The 18,179-nt window shown below is 46.6% G+C and overlaps 1 protein-coding gene and 1 long non-coding RNA gene across 3 annotated transcripts in view; one reads left to right on the top strand and one right to left on the bottom strand.

Annotated features, from left to right (window-relative positions):
* The first annotated feature begins 2,994 nt into the window (after window positions 1-2,994).
* LOC119088169 lies at window positions 2,995-7,251 on the top strand. Its single transcript, XR_005091767.1, has 2 exons — window positions 2,995-5,166; window positions 5,417-7,251. It is a non-coding gene; the product is annotated as an uncharacterized LOC119088169 (long non-coding RNA).
* The window catches only part of Ppm1l (protein phosphatase, Mg2+/Mn2+ dependent 1L), a 291,724-nt gene continuing 278,127 nt past the window's right edge, over window positions 4,583-18,179 (bottom strand). For both annotated transcript variants that reach the window (XM_028867216.2, XM_028867217.2), the window contains exons 3-4: window positions 13,424-13,585; window positions 4,583-9,214 (exon numbers count right to left, since the gene is read on the bottom strand). In XM_028867216.2, the coding sequence (XP_028723049.1) occupies window positions 8,868-9,214; window positions 13,424-13,585 (509 nt within the window). In that variant the 3' untranslated portion in view covers window positions 4,583-8,867. The remainder of the gene's footprint in view (window positions 9,215-13,423; window positions 13,586-18,179) is intronic.

Here is an 18,179-nt window from a genome sequence, read left to right as displayed (position 1 = left end):
TTGTTTCCCCTCAGCTGAAGACTCAGGAGGGACTATGTGTGAACTTTGAACCCCTCCTCCATCTCTGCAGATTCTGATCTCCTTGCCTGCCCTGATCTACATGTCCGCAATTGCATGCTCTCCACGTGGACTCCAGCCTGCTGCCCCGAACTGTGAGGATCATGGGGCAGCTTGTGAGCCCGTCCTTCCACTCAGCATTGCTGCCTTGGACTTCCTGCAGACAGATGCCCCGTGGGTTTCCCCTGGTTTCCCAGGTGCTTATGGAGCCCACCTTAGTGAATGACCAGCAAGTCCATCAGAGTTGGGCGAGGAAACCTCTCCCGTGTGTTCTAACCAAGTGACAAAGATGCCGTAGCATACTTTTCATTTCCGTTAGAAAAATCCTCCCTGGAGAAAGTGGTAGGCCAGAATTGGGGGTGCAGTTTCCACTGTGTGCTGTCTATTACTAATACTGAGAAGATTTGCTAGGCAGCCGATTTGCCTTGAATTTATGATTCTTTACGCCCAATTTCTTGAGTGCTAGGATTACAAGTGTGAACTACTGTGTCTGGCTCATGTCTTTAATGGAAGAGAAGAAAACAATCAAAGGCTACATTCTTATGCTTTATATACTCAATTTGTAATACTCAAGTCTAAATTCAGCAATCCAGTGACTGAGATTTACTTAGATGCCAGGTTCTGTTCATGTTTAGCATTTAATCTTCAGAATCCTTACAGATAGCATCACATGTACATGTACACACACCAAACTCCACAGTGCTCCTGTGCATCTTGTGAAAATCTTTGCAGTTCAGCTCTGAAACTTTCTAGGCTACCGTATGCTGTGCTGCCCAATCTACATGTATCTGGAATTCATCTAACACTACCTAATATTGGTTATTAGATAAAGCTGTGTTAAGAATAAGTACTTACATTGCATACATTTGTATGCATTTAAAAAATTGCTTCTGGGCACTGGAGAGATGGCTCAGTGGTTAAGAGCACTGGCAATTCTTCCAGAGGTCCTGAGTTAATTCCCAGAAACCACATGGTGGCTCACAACCATCTGTAATGAGATCTGGCGCCCTCTTCTGGCATGCAGGCAGAACAGTGTATACGTAATAATGCTTCTGTTATGTTTAGGTGGCATCCACCCATGGAGTGATTTTCTGCTATTTCAGTGGAACTCCAAGCCAGCAAAACCCCAAACCATGTATTTCCCAAACAGATATTAGGACAGAAAATGAGTTTAGTCCAAGGAAAAGAATAGTAGGCGCACAAAGTTTAATAGCTTTAATGTGTTTACTTTTTCTCTTTTAGCCGTTCACTTTGTATACAACATAGAATTAGTGATTGCACAAAGACAGCAATCTCTACAAATGCCAGCTGTACCTAGCACACCAAAGGGACCAATGACACGCCATGCATCTTGGGTGATGACATTGTCACCTGCTCTGAGCTTCACCCGACCCCCGCAGCCTCGTTTCTCACATCTCTCAGAGACAAGTATAAACCCTAGAAATGAAAAGCTCTAACTAGCTCCAGGCACACTGAGGTTTCAGCAAGGTTTTGATGTACAGATGGGTTCTAGGGACTGACTTCAGAAAGCCTGGTTGATCCAGCTCTCACACCAACCCCTGAGTTCATCATTAAACATGTCAAGAGTTTTAACATGGCTGGTACATTATGGATCTTGGTGCCTTCTGATAAACAACCCCTTCTGATGTTTCACGTAGCAGGGAAATGCTGCCAGTGCAGAGAATTTCATGATGTCAGGTGGATATAAAGAACAGCTCATACAAAGCCAGCATTTCCAAAGTCCGCACAGGACAGGCTCAGAACTGCTGAGCTGTGGTACCCCTCACAGAAACTACTACTCAGTTATTACAGTGTTTCCCTCCCTCCCTCCCTCCCTCTTCCTCCTTTCAGCAGCTCAGATAGCTTAGGGAAAGGATGGGGCTGGCATACGTTCAAAGTGATTACTTCTTTGGTTAAAAAAAAGTCTGATTTTTTTTTTTTTGTCTCCCCCATACAGATTTTGCTATTCTTGTCCAAGGTACTAAACTTAAAATCATGTTTAGAACTTGGAATGTGTAATGCTAAGAGACCATTTATGTTGTTATTGTTTAAAAATCTGTCATTTAGTGTTTGTTTACATTTGAAGTTAAGAATTGTACTCCTGAAATATGCTAGCTTTCCAAATCATAAATTCGCAATCTACGTAGTCAGGAAGACTGATGATAAACACTCTCAGTTCTCTTTTGGGGCATGAGGTCATTACAGTTTATAGTCTCTTGGGGACCAAAATAGAAAAAGCACATGGCAGTGTTCTCAGTCTCTCTGAAGGACAGGCAGCCTGGCCTCTACCAGACCACTCCTGAGGCTGCCTACCACTGTCCCTCACGGGTCCGAGGCCTGGTCAGCCACGTTCTCTTACCTTCTGTGATAAGGCAGTTCAGATGCTACGTGTGATGTCATGCGTTACCACAGAGTAGTTCTATTCTAGACAACCCACAGTCTAAAGGGTGTTCACACAGAAACAGAGGGAAAACACTAGTCAAGGAACCTGGGGAGGGACAGTGCTCAACACAACCAGACAGTAAACACGCAGAAGTCAGTTCTCAGAAATGTGGGTTATCAGCCTTGGACCAAACACAGGTTCTGTTGTCCCTTGGGGTGGTCTTGCCTCTCCTCCTGGTCCCTATATGCTCCACATCCTAGCTTTCCACTCTGCCCTGAGGGGGACATAAGCAGGAGAAAGTCCCAATCTCTATCATAAAGCCACAGTTTTAAAATAATGTGGTAAGAGCTAAGAATCTAGGAGCTCTGAAACAGTTATGGCATTTTTTCAACTTTCTGAATGTGTGTCTTAAAAGGATCCAGATGAAAAATACACAGAGACTGGGAGCCCGTAGAAGAGTATTATATTCTTTCTGTTTTGTTTTCTTTTTTCTATATATAGGGTTTCTCTTTGTAGACCTGGTTGTCCTGGAACTCACTCTGTAGACCAGGCTGACCTCGAACTTACGGTGATCTGCCTGCCTCTGCTACCCAAGTACTGGTATCAAAGGCGTGCGCCACCACTGCCCGAGTATTATCTTCTTGCTTAATGTTCCAGGGTTTAGGTTCTCCCACATGATAGAATTCTTTGCATTGTTCTAATCAGTCCCTATTTGTCCTTACATAGGTTGAGGCACATTTAAAATTTACATGGGATAGCATCCTCCCAATTTAAAGATGTCTAATGCATGGTTTCTATTGGGCTAATTAAAAATTATGAGAATAGTATAACTTCGTATTACATGAAGGATGCCAAATTGCACACACACACACCCCCCCCGTGTATTTCTGTGAAACTAGGTGTTATGGACCAGGTAGTCACTGTTTTCCCTGGTGACAGCTGGCATCTGGAGAATTATCAAACTATTTTCTCTGTTAAGATTTTTAAAAGTATAAAAAGGGACATTACTTGGAAAATGCAAATCTAAGAAAAACCACACCCAGGGTTTGGACAGGAATAGAATAAGATGGTGACATGCTTAGGGTAGCCCTGGGTGAGACCACATCTACCAAATTCCACTGGGACCAAAGGGAGTTGGGACTCTGTTTACACCTTTCACTGTTGGAAAACCAGGCTTCATTTCTAAAGTATCAGCTGATGTCTTCAAGAACAGCACCTCCTGCCTCCGCCATGCTTCGTACAAGAGCCAAGTCACTACCCCAAACCGCAGGTGCACAGGCATCTTGAACCCATAGCTGAGATGAGCCGCTTTCAGTTTCTCTGAACTTACATGCCCCCTCCCCGCCCCCCCCCACTGCTCCACTCCTGGACCATGGCTTCTCCCTTTGCTTCTCCATGAACACACTTTAAATTATGAAAGAGCTCATTAAATTGCCCTAAGGATGCCTGCTCTCCATTGAACATCTGGATTGTCAAGAGTGTTGACAGAATGTGTGGCTGATATAGTTCCTCGCGGGCTGAGACACCGAGAGGGTCGGGTAGGTTTGCCGGCTCCTCCTCAAAACCCACTAGCCCCCAGCTGCTGCCAGAACTGTTAAATAGTCTGCGTGTGCTGGACGCTGCTCTTTGGAAGTTTTCAAACTTCATGTCCATGTGGCAAACATATAAGATTTTATGGCTAAGCAATACATAAGTGGAAACACACCCCTAAGTAGGATCTATTCCTTTGCTTCATGCTTGCTCCTTGGTGTGATTCTGTTATATTTTTAGTTGTGAGCCTAGCCTTTAACGGCTGAGCTATCCCTCCAGCCCTTTGGTGTGATTCTGAACAGCAACATGCCTATGATGGTTTGTCAAAATGAATAGCACATATTCTTCCCAATGATCATAACTCAGATGGTACATATGATGTGTAGTTATCACCAAATGTATAAAATAATCATAACACCTGGCTTACCCGTATGCAGCTTAGCAGTGGCAAACCAAACAAATCATGGGCAAAGCACAAGCATTACTAAGAATCTGCAAAAGCTTACATATAAGGGAACATTTAGAAATGTACCTAGAGGCACCACCTTACCAGCTGACCCTTGCCCTTTATAATCTGCACCCTAGCTGAAGGGATGCGGTTTTTAGTTTTAGTTTTTACTATTTTATATTATGTAGGTGTCATATCCCCAAAAATGTTGGATACAATTTTAAATTGGTGACTTTACCCCAGATTTACTGTGTCCTGTTTCACCCATTGTTTGGGGGTTACCTGTCACAGCTTCCCAAGCAAATTGACCCAACTGAGGATAACGGCTAGGGAAATATGACCAAGCCTTCTAAGTTGTCAGACTTAATGGTGTGTGTGTGTGTAATGTGAAAAATAGGGTATGACTTTCAGGATGTATGAGCTCTACATTGTAAATTATTCCACAGAATCTGGAGTGAACAGAGGAATGATAGTAATGTGTGTTAATATTAACAGTTGACATTTCTATTATACATTTTTAAAAATAGTTAAAATATCAAAAGTGATTAAAATCAGGTATGTATTTTTTTCCTGTTATATCCCCCCCCTTTTTTTACTGTCAATGATGAGACAAAAATATTTGGGTTTAATCTGGAAATCAAAGACAACTGCAGAGAAGCAACAGAAGGTTGTGGTAGCGTGGCTGAGACCCACCCAGCATGGCGAAGCCCTTGCTCCCTACTCACAGGCGGGAGACGGTAGCTATGGTGTAAGTATAGTGAAGTGTGAGGGCTTCCGCTGTCAACGGAGACTCTTGGGGGGCGTATTAAAGCACAGCGTTCCAGCCCTGCTTCTAGCCAGCCTTGCAGGTGAAAGGCTCAGGCTTCAGACTTACAAGCTGTACCGTCACCAATTCCAAAGTGGAATTAGGAGTCCATTCTTGACTCCTGTGACAGTGAAACCAGGTATTTGGAAAAACATCTTTAGAATGTGTTTTCTCTTGTGTTGAGGGCCATTAGATTCCTCTGTTCCTGCAAGGTGCATCCAACTAGCCCAAAGGCCTACATAAGAATGATTTAGCCAGAGGCAGCTCACAGTTCACAGCCCACCACGGGGCTTCTGACTGATGTCTTTGCCAGAGCTAAATCAGGAGTGCTGCTGTGACAGGTGAAGGCATTCTGGGAGACTGCTCTAGGAAGATCTGTATAATGATGGAGGGAAAACAGTTTCTGAAATCAGGAGGAGGAGGACGAGGACGAGGAGAAAAAACAGACACACAGGAAAACCAAAGTGTACTTGGTAAAAGAGGTCACTCCTTTGGTGAACCCTCCTGCATTTCCAGATGCCCCAGTCAACAGCAGAGCCCGTCCCCGTCCTGGGAGCCACTTCAGAGAGGGTCAAACCGGCAACGCTAGCACTCTCGTGTGAGCATTTGCACAAATGTCCGCATCACTATCCTTGCGTGACACAAAGCGTGCTTGAGTTACCTAGCCTGGGGAAGCTCTATACTGGAACCTTCTCTTGGTAATGTTCTCGACATATACAGATTCAAGAGGCCAGTCCCTCCGGTTCACAGCAAGGAACAGGGAACACTGGCCACGGGGAATGAGTACATACAGTCACGTGGTACAGCAGTGATCTAGATTGGCTGGGGCAAGTTGGTCACACTAAAAAAAATACATGTCTTGGGAACAAGCTTTGGATTGTTCTAGGTTAGTATAGTTTATTTTTATGATTAACTGCAAATGCAGTGAATTCTTAAAAAACCCTTCCCTGCCCTCCCACCCCTACCCCACAGAAGAGTACAAAGTGCTGGGGGAGGAGCCGAGCAGGGGAGGAGCCGAGCAGGGGCTGATGGGGGCCTGGATTGGCATCAGCTGTACTTCTAAAACACTGTAAAACCCTCCCCAGATTTGGCACTGTGGGGACTATTGGCAACGGGAACTCAGGCTAGGTAGGGAGTCTGGACAGCCTGGGGGCCGGTCCCAAAGCCTTGGCAGTGCAGTTTACGGAAGCTTCCCGTGGACTCCCTCCAGTCCAGTTCTCTGGAAGCTGGACTCGCCCTTCCAGAGCCGCCAGAGGAGGCGGGTGGCCGGTGTGCCCAGCCACATGCAACTGCAGACTCCCTAGAGCCGGACACAGGTGAGGAAAGGAGCATTCCAGGACACGGGGAAGGGGAAGGGTACTCTGGTTTAATATGTAACTACTCATCAAACTGCTACTATTTTGCCTAGAATTTCTATCTTTAAAGAAAGTCTACAAGCCATGGGGGAGGGGAAGAGGCAAGAAAGGAGTATGATATATATGTATATGTATATACACATACACATATACATATATGTATATTCTATTTGGTTGCAGTTAGAAATAAGTTACTTCACCAAAGCAAAATTTACAAGGTGTCCATAAACTCAATTAGAAGATTTTTGTAAATAGTGCAGGCAGTTAAGAAACCCCACTTGCTCCAGCAATAACCAATGGGCTAATTTGGTGTCTTTCCTTTTTTTCTTCACCAAAACATCATGTCATTATTTGTTCTTTACAATAAAAATGTTTCTCAAATTATTGTTTTTTTCTTCTTGTTTATACACCTTTGCATGAAGCAAATACAAAAAAGAGAAGTTGACTATATGGACTGTCAAATCTGGACCCTTAGAAGAAGGGTTGTGGGAACTCTAAGAGCATCCTGAATCCACAAGTGCATCTCCGTCACTGATGGAACCCACATCTGTCTCCTCTGTTCCCCTCCCACTTGACCCATAATACAGATCCACGTGTCCACGTCTCTCCACAGGCCTGTGCTTCTGTCTAACGCGACAGAATGTGGTTTGTACTAAACCATTCTGAGAAGTAGTAACTAAGACGAAATAAGCAAATTTCCTGGGAAACCATTATTCTCGATGCAAAGAAAAGCAAGTTCCCGGAGGAGTGAAGACAGTTTGCAGTCTTCCGAGTCCAAGATAATCTTTTGTTCTCCACACTGGGCTTTGGGCAAGCGCTGCAGCTGAAGGACAGAGGGCTGGGCTGGGGGTAGGGAGGGCTAAGAAGCGGGCCTTGAGAGGCCAGGCTGACAAACACCCACTCTGAGAAAGAACGAAATAAGGCAGGCTCTGGGTGGGGGTCTGCAATGAAAATCTTGGTTGTTTGGGGCTCGTCAAAAAGGACAACCTAATATGTTCTGTAAATTAACTTATAAAGTACAGAGACTGGGAAAACCCCACAGCTTTGGTGTTAGGAGGGGAGAGTAGCAATCCAGGCCCCCGAGTAACTGTGCTGCTTATCTCTCAGGGTTCTTGCTTGAATTCCCAGGCAGCTCTGCGGCCAGTGCACACTGGTCCCCCAGGAGTCCGTCTACTATTTCCCTCCAGGTTACAGCAGGCAGTTTGCGTTTGCCTGGGCAACGCTACTGGGTAGGGGCAGAGATTTGCAACCAAAGATGAAAGACCTTTCTCTTGGCCAGGAAGCATGTCTCAGTGGTTTGCCACCAAATACCAATTTGTGGTGGCTGGGAACAGCACTCTTGGGTGATCCTAGGCTGCTGTTTCTCCCAACACTGTTCGAAAGATGTGAAAGCTACTAAGATGGGCTGGGGAAGGCAGTAGCTGGTGGGTGTGAGGTGGTGGTGACCTCCCTCGCTGAGACAGACAGCGAGTTTCATCCCAGCCTCAGTCCTCCTTGGAGACAGAAAGTCATCCTGCACTGTGCTGTGCTTCCCACCCGCTTCATCCCCTTTCTGTGGGTTGTTGGTGAGGCAAAAACTCATGAAGTCAGCGGCTACCCTTGATGCATTTCATCGTAAGGTGTGAGCAAACGGTAAAGCTGTGCCCCATGAGGAGAGGCATAGGGATGGATAACTGCATCCTGAATCCGCTACCCTAAGGAGGGAAGGGGAAGGGGTGCCGTCTGGTGTGCAGGAAGCTGCCACCAACTCTCCGTCTTCTCTCATCCCTCAGTCTCCAAGAGCAGGCAACAGATAAAGTGTTGCAAGTCTCCTGTGCAGGCTGCTGGGGTACCGAAGGCGCACGCTCAGAAGCTGCTAGGCCGAGGGCACCGCCAGCACACCATCAGATGACGCTGGCATGTTGCCTGCAGTTACAGGCCTGCCCTGCCCCCGGGTTCTCGAGAGGACACCACGGAGGCTGTCTGAAGGACCACGAAAGGGATCATGAAAAGAACACGAAGGAGAATACATGGCCTGTCTTCCCTTTGCCTCATATGTGGGATCGATAGCTACCTACGGATGCATTTCAAACACTGATCAAGGGCTGGGGGAACACAAACTCCTTCCAGCCCCCAACAGTGTCAGCCAGGGAACCCTCTGCTCATCGCTTGATAGGGATTCGAGGTCACCAGGGAAGGGGTTCTGTGTTGGGACACATGATCCTAATTATAATCCCCACACCTTTTATTACACGAAGAGAGCAGTGTGTTGGAGTCCTCTAGTCTGGGGCAGCTGAGACCCTGCAGGACTCACTGCTCTTCCGTTTTGCTGCTATTCCTGAACTTCACCACCATGACCGTGATATTGTCAGGGCAGCCTCTGTAGAAGGACTGCAGGACGATGCTCTTGGCCCCGAAGTGAGGCTCATCCAAGCGCTCCTTGATGAACCGCACTGCTTCTTCGTTGCTAAAAGCATCCCACAGACCGTCTGATGCCAAGATCATGAACTCCGGCTGAAGCTTGTCCAGGTCAAACGTCAGGATATCTGGGTCTGGGATGACCACATTGAGATTCTTCAGTGGGTAATCTCCCAGGGATCGAGACATGGCTAGGATGCCCTGGACCCTCCAGGAGCCATTGAAACTGATGAATCCACCTGGAAAGACAGTGAGGGAGCCTGTTAGCTTGTGCAGCTGATACCTCTCACACCTGGTACCGTCCAGGTGTGTGCACCATAGGCTGGTCCGCGACATGTGGGCAGGCCGCAGGTGGTACCCGCCCCCCCCACACACACACACCTTTTCACTGCCAAGGCCAGCAGCATCTTGCTGCAGGGCCTGGGATGGACCTTCATGCTCTCATCCTGGGCACTGCTAATGCTGGCAGGAACGTTAAGGGTGGAGTGTGGGTGAAGACAGAGCATCAGTTTTAACACCACAGTGTGGCAGCTCAGTGACTGACACCAGGGAGCTGCAGCATGGGGACTTGAGGGTGGCGAAGAAGCAAGCGGACAGGCAGGGAGACATCCCTGAAACAGCCACTTAGTGAGGTCACTCAGGTGTACTGATGTGGGTCGCATCAGAACAGGGATTAAAGAAAAACACATTTGAGGCATATTTAGTGACCCGGAATGAGAGATCCTCCCTCCTTGCTGCTTTATCTTCCCAGCTGCTAAATGAGTATAATGTCCATCTCATTGTCTAGTGAGAGGTTATTCCACACACATCTGGAAGCTGCCCGACGGTACTCACTCAGTGTTTCCCAGTCTTCTGCACCCTTTCTTTTATCTTTGAGAGGGGACTAAAGTCTCTGAGAGTCCACAGCAGCCTTGAACTCACTATATGGCTGAGGCTGGCCTGAATGTCTGATTCCTCTGTCTCTACCGCCTAAGCACCAGGATTAAAGATGTTCACCACCATCCCTGGCTTCTCTGATGCTTTCTTTAAAGGAGCTAGAACCGTGTTCATTCACGTATCTGTCAGATAGTTATTACATATCTATGCTGTAGAAGGGGATTTTTTTTTCAGTATATGAAAATTATATAAGAACTGGACCCTTTTTTTCCCTGACACCCTGGAAGAGACAGAAGCCATGTTTGTTAAAAGTCACCAGGACCAAGTAGTACTCTTCCGGGAGAGGTTGGTGTCTGTTAACTGCTGAAGTAAGGGAGGTCGGGGGAACGACTGTGGGGGTGACCACCACAGAGGAGTGAGCTGTAAGGGGATGGTCGGCAGAACACTGGACAGTTCCAGCAAGTGTGGTGTAGTGGGCAAGGACACTCTGGTGATGCTCTGGAGTCAGTCATGGTGTTAACTCTGGCCTCGTCACTCACTAGCTGTATGTCTGTGGACACAAGCCTCTGTGGTTCCAGTTTACTGGCTATGGAGTGATTATAACATTATCATCTTCACAGAATGTATAAAAATGCATGTAGTGTTCCAGGCGCGGCTCTTAGCACAGGGAACACAATGGGCAGCAGCCGAGACTCACACTGTTAGTGTACTGCAGAGACAGAAAGGTCAACATACATAATGTCCGGCTTCTGTCATGCTAAGCAGGAGGAAGAGAGATGTCCCGAAGTCTAGGGTCACAATAAACACAAATACAGACGAGAAACCCCATCACCATCCCTTAAGCCCTCCTAGAGTGATTGAAATGGAGATTCACGGCTGGGCCAGGCACACAGAATGAGAGATTGCCGAGGTTCCGCCCGAAATGGAACATCCATATCATGCCCCCTCTGCCCGGGGTTCAGAGTTCACTGAGGCAGAGGGGGCAGAAAGAGTCTAAGAGCCAGAGGTGGTGGATGACTACATGGGAACTGGTTTTTGTTTCTGGTTGGTTTCCTTTTGCACACAGCAGGATAGGTAGGACATAGGAACTCACGACAGTTGTGACAACGTGCACAGTGCCTATGGAAGCTCAAGTATGGAGGTGAGAGGTGGCCATGATGTCTCCCCCCTACCTGAGAAGCTATTGGCAAGTGACAGCTGCTGGGAGGAAGCGAGTCAATTTCTGTAAGGGTGTGGCCCTTGGTAGTTAGACTGTGGTCCCAGTGGATGACCTCACATCTAAGGGAATGTGAGCAGCACAGATTGGACTTGATGGGCATGGGGGTGAGGAGCACAAGGTTAGGTAGGTAAGGTGATGATTAATCTTGGCTGTCAACTTGACTATATCTGAGATATATGCCCAAAACAGCTGGGCATGCTTATGAGGGATTTTCTTGATTGGACTGTCTGAGGTGGGAAGACTCACCCTAAATCTAGGCTACACCTTCTGGTGGCAGCCTCCACACATAAAAGGACATGGAAGGAGGAAGATTTTGCTTTTTGCCTACTTGCCTTCACTCTTGCTGGCAAGCTCATCTCTCCTGCTGCTGAGGCACATCTTTGCTGGTATTAGAATCTCTTTCTTTGGGAGACAATGTAGACTGAAGACCAACTGGGACAGCTAGCCTTGTAGATGGCACAGCTGATGGATTCTTGGCCTTTTCATTGGGAGACAGCCACTGTTGGACTAGCTGGACCACAGCTTTGAAGCCAGTCAAATAAATCATGTATGTATGTATATGTGTATGTATGCATATTCCCAATCAGTTCTGTTCCTCTAGAGAACTCTAACAAATGCAGGAAATCTGGGAGAGGTTGGGGGAGGAGATGAGTATGATCAAAATACACTGCATGAAATTCTCAAAGAATAAAAATATTTTAAAAATCACACCCTTGCCTAATTTTTGTAAATGAACAGGGTAATAAGTCAATTAATCCTAGAGATGGTGTGCACATTTGCTCGTAGAAGGAAGTGTGGTAGAGTGGGAGTGTGTGTGTCAGGTGTGAAGGAGGGCACAGAGGATAAGGTGATAGTGAAATTTCAAGAACACACGCTGGATACTAAGGAGGCGGTTCATGTGTGCATGTGTGTCCTGCCAGATTTAGCTATTCGGATCTTTAGTTTGGACTTAGCGTGGGCTCTCAGGAGGAGATGAGGCCTACATAAATGATTGTCAGAGTGTTTCACTCATCTTGCCTGGAGCTCTCCAAAGCTTGATGGATGCTCTGAAAACATTGTTCCATTTCATCATCAGAAAACCTGGGCAACACTCATTCGAAACCGTTCTGCATCCCAGCAGGAACTGAAGTGAGGGGCTAGAATCCAGCCCCTTTGGTCTCAGCCATACAGCTTCCTGCTGCGTGACTCCAGTGTTCATTAGGCTGTCTCATTTTCCCATTGGGCAGAAGCTAAGCTGCAGTGAGCAAGGGTCACCCTGCAGATTCGAACACACAGCAGGGGTCCAGGATGCTCAGCACATCACTGGGCTCTGAGGTGAGGGAGTGAAGGCATTCTTGCCTTCCATAGGTAGGAAACTCTCAGATCTGATCCTCCTCCTCCTCAGAGTTCAGTCTCAGTATCGCTTCACTGAACTACACATGGTAACCCATGCCTGTAATGAAGGACTTGGGAGGCAGAGGCAGGAGAATTGGGCCAGCCTGGGTGACCTGAAACTCCATCTCAAAAATGAATGAATTATCACCTTAGTGGTTTCACAAAGACCACCCCACTTAAAAATACCCCCATTTCTTCATCTGCTTTATGTACCGACACAGTAGTCACCACCTTATGATTTACCACAGAACTCATTCCTCTTTGGTGCCTCAACCAATTTCAGACTGTAAATTTCATAAGGGCTGTGTGTGTGTGTGTGTGTGTGTGTGTGTGTGTGTGTGTGTGTGTTGGAATAGGGTTTGTTGAATAAATAGCAGGCCCTTCCACCTCCACTTAGGAGGTCACTGAGTTGGGTGCTGAGGTATGGAAATAACCAAGACCAAGTTCTTGCCTCCGAACAGCTCACAGACAAGAAGGCAAGACAGGCAAGAGTCAGCTGTGTGCATGCATTTCATAAGGCACCTGAAGAGATGTACTGAGGGTGCCTTTGCCCCAGTGGGACATGGAAGGCTTCCAACAGGACACACTACAGTTGGATTTGAAGGGAAGGGATACTTCTTTTCACCCACTCCAGTGGAAAGGACACTTACAGAGGCACAAATATATCACTGGAGTTCACACTGGAGTGTTGGGAGTCTCGCATGGCTGTAAGGGAGCAGAGGTCCGGTGATCAAATTGGACTGGAAACCGAAGAGGGCTGTCTTTGGCCCTTCTGGAATCTTTGGCCATTAAGAATGGCAAATTAAGTAATCATCAATAAGAAATGTACAGTCTAAGAATATAGACTAGGTAACAGTCATGTTACAGCGACCCCGTGTGCTGCTGGGTAAGTGAATTTGCTCCCTAAAAACTCTCCAAGAAAGCGCCTAGATCACCAAACAAGATGGTAGACTTCCTCCAAGGGGGCTCCCCGACTTACCAGCTCTCTTTATCCTCTTCCTCTCCTTGAGTTGGTAAGGCTTGTGGTCATGAGACAAGGGGATGGCATTCCCATCTTTGTCACACAAGACTCCTCGGGAATCACCAACATTGGCCACAGTCAGGTCCTTGTCTGACAGGAGAGCAATCAAACACGTTGTGCCTGCAGGACAGAAGAGAGAGGCGGTGTGGGCAAGGGCATGGCGCTGATGGTCCCCTGTTCCTCCTGATCACCAGACTCTTCCATCGTTAAAGCCTCTCTTGCCAGGAAGGAGTTTTACTTCAGCTGCTCCGGGAATGATCACGGTTCATTTCAACAACGTTGATCAAATCTGACAGTCCATTTTCCTAACCGTGTTACACTGTCACTGAAATAGGCTAGAAGAACAGTATCATTTTCCTAAACCACTTTGCTTCTGCTACCCTTCATTTTAAAACACCACATTCAAAAGGATCAGGGGAGAATCAAAATCAGTTTGCAGCCCTGCACAATTGGTACCCGTTGTCAATTCTCATAGGTGCTCAGTGTCTGATCAGTCCCACTGACAAGTGTGACGATGTTGAGATTGGGGATGGGGGACAGCTCCTGAGACAGAGGCAGATGTCAACAACCATATCTTGTGACACTATGACAGAACTATTGGTCTCAGGAAAGGTCAAGCCCGAACACAGAAAGTCCGAGAGCAGAGCCTGGGGCTTAGAAAAGGGCAGCCAGCCCCAGGTGTGAAGGGGCAGGCTATGAAGGCAGAAGCAGAGACAGACATCTCCAGGTGGGACAGAGGTGGTCAGAGCCACCAGCTTGCCTGAAGCCCACACAAGACACACCAAGACACGCTTTCCTCTGTTATTCTTTTTCATTTCAAAGAGAACAAAGAGAACGGAGCAGTCCTTTGCGTCTTCTGCCCTGCCCGCCACTGTCCATGGTCAAGTGTCTGCTGATATGCACGGCTCACACTCATTCCGCTCGGGCCTCAGATCGTCACTCCTTGACTTTTGAAAAGCACTCCCTGGTCACCCTTAACAGTTCTTTCTCATTAGCAAAGTCATACTCCATAATAAAAATGTAAACTGCATCTAAATAACCTTTAATAGAACTACAACAAAAGAGAGGACCCCATCCTTCAACAGAAAGAACAAATACAGGTTGATGAGAGCAGGTTAGTTACGATAATTAGCATATTCAGTTATGATTGTTTGACACCCCATTCTTTTTAAATTAAAGAAAATGACTGGGTGTGATTGGAGATGGTGCGGAGTGCAAGCAGTGTGGGTGGCCACAGAGGCTCCCTAGTAAGGCCTTACTCAATCAAGGTCAGAGAATCTGAGCTTGCTTTACCCAGCAGGGCTGCATAATGGGATGATTTGGCCTGGGGCGTGGTTACCAGGTGTTTGGAAGGGTCTGCACTTGGCTGTATGTTGTGCTTAGATCTTGAAAGGGGGAGGTCTTTTGCCTCTTCCTTTGGTAGTGTATAAAAAATCCATTAAAATAAATCTCGAGGTATTGACTGGGTATTGACTCAGGGCCCTCCCAAAGCTATCCTGTGTCTTTGTCTTTCTCTGCGTCCACATCTATATTTCTATCTAATACTTCCTCATTCCTCTCTTCTCACCCCAAGAAGCCTTCGACAGATCGGAGCTGGACTCCAACCGAGCAGGTGCCAGTGCCCACCACAGCTCATGTGTGCAGGTCAGAGGGTAACTTTGAGAGTGGGTTCTCTCCTTCCACCTTGCTGATTCAAGAGTGCTCTTGTTTCTGCTGGACTACTGACCCCTAGACTTCTGGCCAACTGGCCTCTGCCTTCCACTGTGTCGTATGAGTGCCAGTGTTATAGATATGTGCCACTATACCCTGCCTTTTCCGTGGGGTCTGGGGATGGGATGGGACTCCGCTCACCAGTTGTGCATGGGAGGCCATCTCCCTGGCCACTGGGATTCTAAACACTACTTACCTCAAAACTGACTTGATTAAAAATGGCAGCCCATGAAAGCTGGGTTACTTTAGGATTACGATATCAAAAAATGTTATGAAAATGAGAGGGAGGGGGAGACTGAGTGAGATTATTGTGATACCTCAGTAAAACCCCCCACTCTATCCCCTACAGACAAAGAGAAGCTTAAACCAGGATTCCTAAGTGTAGATAAGAACTTAGACCCCTTTCCCCCAGGTGGCTGTATCTGCTACAGGGACTTTGGAAAACACAGTCAGGATATTCGACCAAAAGACTAAAAAGGGAGGCGGGTTAAAATAAATTATATGGTCTGTGCCTTTAAGAACTAGCCTCACAAAGAAAGGGGAGCGCTCCTTCCAACCTCCCTGCTGTGAGTGAGAGATTTAGAAGAGCCTCCCTGGAGGCTTGTATACTTAGACAACACCTTACTCTTGCATTCTGTACCTAAAGTCTCCAGTGGTGGCTTTGGGACGTGATCTAGGCACAACAAGACCCTCACTCTATTGTCTCAAAAAGGGGGCCTTAGACGAAGATATCTCAATATAGATAGACCCAGGCCAGTTTCAAGTCCCCAGAAATGATGCAGCAGCCTCAGGAACAAAAGAACAGAGTCAGGATGTCTGATGGTAACCAATTAACCACGAGATGCCCCTCTCCAGAGATAACATGACCTGACCCCGGAGAGAAGTTGTAAAACTCCTGACAAGGCAAACAGACAAGCTAGAATAAGATAAAGTCCAGGCCGGAAAAACTGACAATCAAGGATGGACCTGTACTAACCCCTCCCTCTAAGAAATTTTATGGGTTTTGCCTATAAAAAATAACTTCCCCAAGAAAGAGGAACTCCTCCCTGCCTCACTGTGTTGGGTGTAGGAATGAGTTCCCTGTCTAGCTAGACTTGTATCTGCAGAATAAACCTTGCTGTTGCATTCTGGACATCCAATGTCTTCGGTTGTCTCTTTGGGGGGGGTCACAATCTGGGCATAACAATTATGACTAAATATAACTAATCCTAATCTCAGATGTTATCAAAGCAAAATTAAAAAAAAAATGATTGTTTTATGTGCACGGGTGTTCTGCCTGCCTATATGCTGATGATGTGCCAGGTTTGTGGCTGGTGTCTGTGGAGGCCAGAAGAGGGCATCAGATGCCCTGGAACTGGAGTTACAGACAGTTGTGAGCCACCATGTGGGTGCTGGGAATCGAACCCCAGTCCTCTGAAAGAGCAGCCAGTGTTCTGACAGCTAAGTTATCTCTCCAGCCCATCAAAAAAGTTTTCCCTTTTACTGGAAACAGATTTTTTTCTCATATGATATATCCATTTATGGTCTCTCCCTCTGCTCATCCCAGCTCCTCCCTGCCTCCCATCCCATAGAGATCCATTCCCTCTCTGTCTCTCATAAGAAAACAAACAGGTTTCTATGGGATAATAACAAAATAAAATATAATAAAACAAAAACAAACACATCAGAGAAGGACAGAACAAGTGGAGGGAAAAGAGCCCAAGACAAGGACAAGAAACAGATACAGACACAGAGAGCCACTCATAAATATATACACATATCTATCATATATAAAATTATACAATAAGATAACAACAAAACAAAACTAAAAAGCCCTGACACGATATCACGAGACAAGAGACCTCCAAAGATTCGGTTAAGATCATTTTCTGCCATCTACTGCTGGGCAAGCAGCCTACCCTTAGGAGCAGTTTGTTTCCCCAGTGAGACTCCCTGGGGGCAAACTCAGTTTTCATCTGCCAGTGGTTATCAACTGGAGCTAACTTTTGGTTAGGGATGAGGGCATGCGTCCCCTTCTCCTTTCAGCTCCAGGACCCCAGCAGGTGCAGACCTCTGCAGGCCCTGTGCATGCCACCACCTCAGTCTTTGTTAGTTCATGTGTGCATAGATCTTGTTGATTTCGAGGGCCTTGTTTTCTTGGTGTCCTCCATCCCCTCTGGCTCTTACACTCTTTTCTCCTCCTCTTCCCCAGGGTTCCTTGAGCCTTGAGGGAAGAGATTTAATGGAGACGTTCTGTTTAGGGCTGAGTGTCTCAAGGTCTCTCACTCTACATATTGTCTGGCGGTGGATTTCTGTATTTGTTTGCATCTACTGTGGAGGAAGCTTCTATGATAATGGCTGGAAAAGGCAGAATGTCATTAGGAGTCATTTTACTGCTACAATCTTTTAGTAGAACAGAAGTATTTGTTTTTTCCCAGGCCTCTGGCCTGTCTAGTCTCAGGTTCTTGGTCCCCCAAGCAGTGTTGGGTTTGGGTTCCATCTCATGTAGTGGGCTTGAGGTCACATTTGATTGGTTACCATGATAAGCTTTGTCTCACCATTACATTAGCATATCTTGAAGATGGAAAACCCTTGTAGATCAAAGGGTCTCTAGCTAGGTTGGTGTTTACCTTTTTCCTTTGGTAGTATGCAGAGTACCTTCCAGTACCAAGAACAGTAGTCCCTAGAGGTAAAGGTTCTAGATAGGCATCAGCTGGACTTCTTCAAGTTCAATAAATTGTGTACCTGTTGCCTTCAACTATAGATGTCTTGCCATTAGTTTGTAGAGAATAATCTATAGCCTTGGCAAGAGACTGGGTTGTTTGGGGGGTTCCCATGAGACCCTTTTGGCCAACAACTCAATTAGATGTTGTAGCTGAAGTTTTCTCCAGTCCCACGGTCAGGACAAAGCTCTCTCACCCACCAGTCCTGCAGCCACTCAGACCCAACCAAGTAAAGACTCAGAGACTTATATTGCTTACAAACTGTATGGCCATGGCAGGCTTCTTGCTATCTAGTTCTTCTA

This window comes from Peromyscus leucopus, chromosome 6, assembly GCF_004664715.2.
Source record: "Peromyscus leucopus breed LL Stock chromosome 6, UCI_PerLeu_2.1, whole genome shotgun sequence".
Classification (NCBI taxonomy): Eukaryota; Metazoa; Chordata; class Mammalia; order Rodentia; family Cricetidae; genus Peromyscus; species Peromyscus leucopus.
The sequence above is the reverse complement of the archived record's forward strand: the minus strand, read 5'-3'. Positions and strand labels throughout refer to the sequence as shown.